Source organism: Capricornis sumatraensis, chromosome 1 (assembly GCF_032405125.1).
Source record: "Capricornis sumatraensis isolate serow.1 chromosome 1, serow.2, whole genome shotgun sequence".
Classification (NCBI taxonomy): Eukaryota; Metazoa; Chordata; class Mammalia; order Artiodactyla; family Bovidae; genus Capricornis; species Capricornis sumatraensis.
Window position 1 is genome coordinate 236,208,960 of NC_091069.1, and position 4,691 is coordinate 236,213,650.

Genomic DNA, 4,691 nt, shown 5'->3' on the forward strand with positions numbered 1-4,691 from the left:
TTCCCTTTTCCCGCCGGCGAAGCACAGCAGAGAGCTCCCTCTTGTCCCGCAGGAGTGGGGAGCGGAGGGTGTTGGAGAGCCCCGCTGGCTGTGGCGCGGGACCCGCTGAGCGGCGCGGGGTTAGCTCTGCCGCCTCGGGCCGCCGCGCCGCTCGCGCGACTGTGGCAGGATTCCCTGCCGTGGGGAGAGGAGCGCCTCGCGGCAGGAGAGCCGAGGGCGCCGCTCGCGCTGCCTGTCGGGGCCTCCACCGCGCCGCGCGGGCGCGGGGCCCGCAGCCGTGTTTGGTCAGCCGTCTCTTCACCGCTGCTCCGGCGGGAAGACCGGCGCGCAGCGGCGGGCCCCTGGGAAAACCGGACAGGAGAGGTTGGGAGCTCCGCCCGGCCCCTGGACGTGGGCACCGCCCCAGGGTCACCGAGCCGCAGCCCCGCGTCGCCGCGACGCCCTGGGCCCCACACAAGCCTCGGCGCGGTCCACCCTGCCGGCGGGATCCCGACCTCGCTCGGAAGCGGGGCCCTCCCCAGCCTGGCCAAGAGGGTCAGAAGGGAACGAAGGCGCGCCCCACGGCTTCCTGGAGAGATCAATACCTGCAGGCAGGACTCCTCTTCCTGCCACTCAGAAAATCCTTTAGAGCAACCCCTTCCTTTAACCCCAGCCCCTACACACACACACACACACACACACACACACACACACACACACACACACACACGCACACTCCTCAAAGGCTGAAAGGGAGCTGAGCTTGGAATTCGGGGAAGTGATGACACATACAACAATGCTGTCACACCTGGCTGCTGCAGGCCAGCAGCGGAAATGCCTGCAAGGGGGAGAGAGGCAGAGAAAGAGGACACCAGCCTGGGTGGTCAGAAAGAAATAGAGGACAGAGCACCCACCCCCAGGTAGGGACAGACCCAGCTGCTTTTGCCTCTGTCAAAGCCCTGGGGGAGGATGGGCAGTGGGGTCCATCTGTAGCAGCCCTAAGCCCAACTCACACCATTCCTACCCAGAGCCTGGCCATAAATGGGGTAAGCAAGAAAAAAAACACCTTCACTCCAGCTCAGGAAACAACAACAAAAGTTCTGAAGAAGACCCACTTGCCTCCGTGTATGCTGGAATCAGTGAAAAAAACAAGACACCTTGGGATCTTTTCAGTGGCGGGTGGAGAATGGTATTTAGTGAGGTGAGTTTAGGAGAGCCCTGCTTCCTCTTACTGTGGTGCTCAGGCCACACTGCCCTGCTGACCTCTCTGGAGTCGTCTTCAAGGTGCTGAATGCCAGAGAGCCCGATCACCCTGTCCTCTGTTCTTTTAATTGCAGAATGCAGATCAGGAGCCTAAGCGGGAAGAAGCACCTCGTGAGGGTGGCCCGTGGATGCTGGGGAAAAGGCCCAGAGGCCACCAATGGCTCTTCCCCAGAGATTGGGCAGCTTGGGAGGAAGAGGTAGCAACAGGCATTGGGCCAGTCAATCCAGACATGCCAACTAGTACACACAAAATTGCATGCCATCCATTCAGTTCACCTTCCTGCACAAAGGACCCTGGCTCTGAGGGGGACAGGGAGTTTGGGGCATGAGGACTCAAAACACCGGCCATCTCTCTCACACTTTATGTGACTGCAGACTTTTTGTTAAGGCCAAGTTAACCATTAAAAGGCACACTTGAGTATTTTTCCAGCACTGATTTCCCCCAAGACAACCTCCATGCATGCAACTGGGTCCCAATCAGATTTATGCTGAACATAGATGAGAACTCACCCCCCAACACTGGAGAAAGATCAGAACAAAGGTCTTGTCCAGAGAGAGATTTGAACAAATGCCTCCCTCACAGCCTGTTGTTTTTCTTTCTAGGCTGTGACAGAATATGTACACTGGCAGGCAGGCCGGGAAGGAAGAATTGAGAAAGAAAAGAAAAGGAGGGAAGAGGGAAGGAGTGAAGAAATAAAGGAGGAGAGGAGAAAAGAGAAGATGAAAAAGAAGATGCAATATTCATGAGTCACATTTACTGATACATGATATTCAAATGTCATTATGCATCTATAAAGTATAAACGTGTTTTACCCCATAAATATAAATCTCACATCTTATATCTGTGCATACCTGTGTTTCTGCACACGCACATCCGAACAGCTATCTCACGTGTCACAAGGACAGACCCTGCCCACGACTTCTATTTGTGATACGAAGCACAGACGTAAACTGTCCCCCAAAGCCCCACGACAACGTTCGCGCCTGTGTCGGAGCAGAAGCAGAGTGGGGTCTAGTTGGTGTTTTAAAGCGTACGTCCAACCCGTAGGATTAAGACGCGGATACTGAGTAGGTATCATAGGTCCAGGAGCAGCGCGAGGAAGAGCGGGAGCTTCAGGCGGAGCCCCTGGGCGCCTTCTCCCAGCGATCCTCTTCTCCGGCTCCGTCCCGGCCCAGACAGGCCAGGCCGAGGTTTCTTCGTTCAGTGACACGCGTTTCTGGGCTGATTTTTCCAAAGCCACCGCTCAGCCCTCTCCACCCCACCCCCGTCCGGCCCCCTCGCCGTTCCGCCCCTCCCCCGGGCCCGAGCTAGTTTAGCCCCGAGCCAGCGGCGAAGGGCAGAGCAAAGGAGCCGTTTTCTTTCACCTGGACGCTGCGAGGAGGCTTGGCGCGCCTCTCCGCGCTAGGGCCCGAGTTCCTCGCGCGCGCGGGCCGAGGGCGGACGGACCTCGCCGGGGCCCTCGGCATCTCCCGGCCCAGTCCGCAGAGCGAGCACCGGCAGATTCAAGGGCTTATGAAAGCGTGAGCGCGGCTGTCCGCCGGGCTCCCTAAGCTCGCTGGGAGGGGGCAAGCCGGTCCGGGCTGTACGGGGCGTTTACAAAAAAGTGACTTGGAGATGAACTCTCCCGTGCGCGACTGGCCGCCCCGCTATAGGGGCGAAGGCGCCTGACGCAAGCGGAACTCGGCGGAGCCCATACGAATCAGAACAGAGCGAGGCTCCTGGCGCTCTGGAAACTCCAGGAGGCAGCTCCGCCAGAGACGCGGGTCGTGTCTCGGGAAACCGGAGGGTGGGGGGAGGGGAAGAGCGCAGAAAAGAAAACCCACCGAGGCGGGGACTGGCCTGGGCGGGGAGGGGCGGCGGAGCTGGAGCCCCTCTCTGTTGGGCGGACTCCCCATGGCCAGAGGCTAAGCTCCACTCCCGCCGGCCGCTCCCTTGGGGAAGGGAAAGAAGAGGCGAGAGGAGCGAGAGGCCGCCAGCAAGAGCGCGGGCGGCATCCGCGAGTCTGCAGAAGTTTGAGACTCGGCCGTGAACGGACTTGTGCGCCCGGATTCTTTGCCGCGCCAGCGGAAAAGAGCAGGGACTGCCCGGCCGCGGCGCGCCGGCTTTGTCATGATGGCCAGCTACCCCGAGCCCGAGGACGCCTCGGGGGCCCTGCTGGCCCCGGAGACCGGCCGCGCAGCCAAGGAGCCCGAGGCGCCGGCGCCGCCCAGCCCGGGCAAGGGCGGCGGCGGCGGTGCGGGGGCAGCCCCGGAGAAGCCGGACCCGGCGCAGAAGCCCCCATACTCTTATGTGGCGCTCATCGCCATGGCGATCCGCGAGAGCGCCGAGAAGAGGCTCACGCTGTCCGGCATCTACCAGTACATTATAGCCAAGTTCCCGTTCTACGAGAAGAACAAGAAGGGCTGGCAGAATAGCATCCGCCACAACCTCAGCCTCAACGAGTGCTTCATCAAGGTGCCGCGCGAGGGCGGCGGCGAGCGCAAGGGCAACTACTGGACGCTGGACCCGGCCTGCGAGGACATGTTCGAGAAGGGCAACTACCGGCGCCGCCGCCGCATGAAGCGGCCCTTCCGGCCACCGCCCGCGCACTTCCAGCCCGGCAAGGGGCTCTTTGGGGCAGGAGGCGCTGCGGGTGGCTGCGGCGTGGCGGGAGCAGGGGCAGACGGCTACGGCTACCTGGCGCCCCCCAAGTACCTGCAGTCCGGCTTCCTCAACAACTCGTGGCCGCTACCGCAGCCGCCTTCGCCCATGCCCTACGCCTCCTGCCAGATGGCGGCGGCCGCCGCGGCGGCTGCGGCGGCCGCGGCAGCCGCGGGCCCGGGCAGCCCTGGCGCGGCCGCGGTGGTCAAGGGGCTGGCGGGCCCGGCCGCCTCGTACGGGCCGTACTCGCGCGTGCAAAGCATGGCGCTGCCTCCCGGCGTAGTGAACTCGTACAACGGTCTGGGAGGCCCTCCCGCCGCGCCTCCGCCGCCGCCGCATCCCCACTCACACCCGCACGCACACCATCTGCACGCGGCCGCCGCACCCCCGCCGGCACCGCCGCACCACGGGGCCGCCGCGCCGCCCCCGGGCCAGCTCAGCCCAGCCAGTCCGGCCACTGCCGCGCCCCCGGCGCCCGCGCCCACCAACGCACCCGGCCTGCAGTTCGCCTGCGCCCGGCAGCCCGAGCTCGCCATGATGCATTGCTCTTACTGGGACCACGACAGCAAGACCGGCGCGCTGCACTCGCGCCTCGATCTCTGAGAGTGCAGCGCATGAAGGCTGCGAGGATGCAGGGACCCGCGACGCCCGCCTTGGCCGCAGCAGCCGGCCAGACCGCGCGCCCGCTGGGGCCCCCTGAGCCAGCGCCCACCGCCCCTCTGCGCCTCCTCGCACTCCTCGGCTCCTCTTGCTCCTCTTTGTCTCCGCTTCTCCCCGTGTTCGCCTCCCTGCCCTCTTTGCCCTTTCG

General features: G+C 63.5%; 1 protein-coding gene across 1 annotated transcript; it reads left to right on the forward strand.

Moving 5' to 3' along the window:
* Positions 1 to 3,352: 3,352 nt before the first annotated feature.
* FOXL2 (forkhead box L2) lies at positions 3,353 to 4,486 on the forward strand. Its single transcript, XM_068985320.1, has one exon. The coding sequence runs from the start codon at positions 3,353 to 3,355 to the stop codon at positions 4,484 to 4,486; it is 1,134 nt and encodes a 377-aa protein (XP_068841421.1).
* Positions 4,487 to 4,691: the final 205 nt, after the last annotated feature.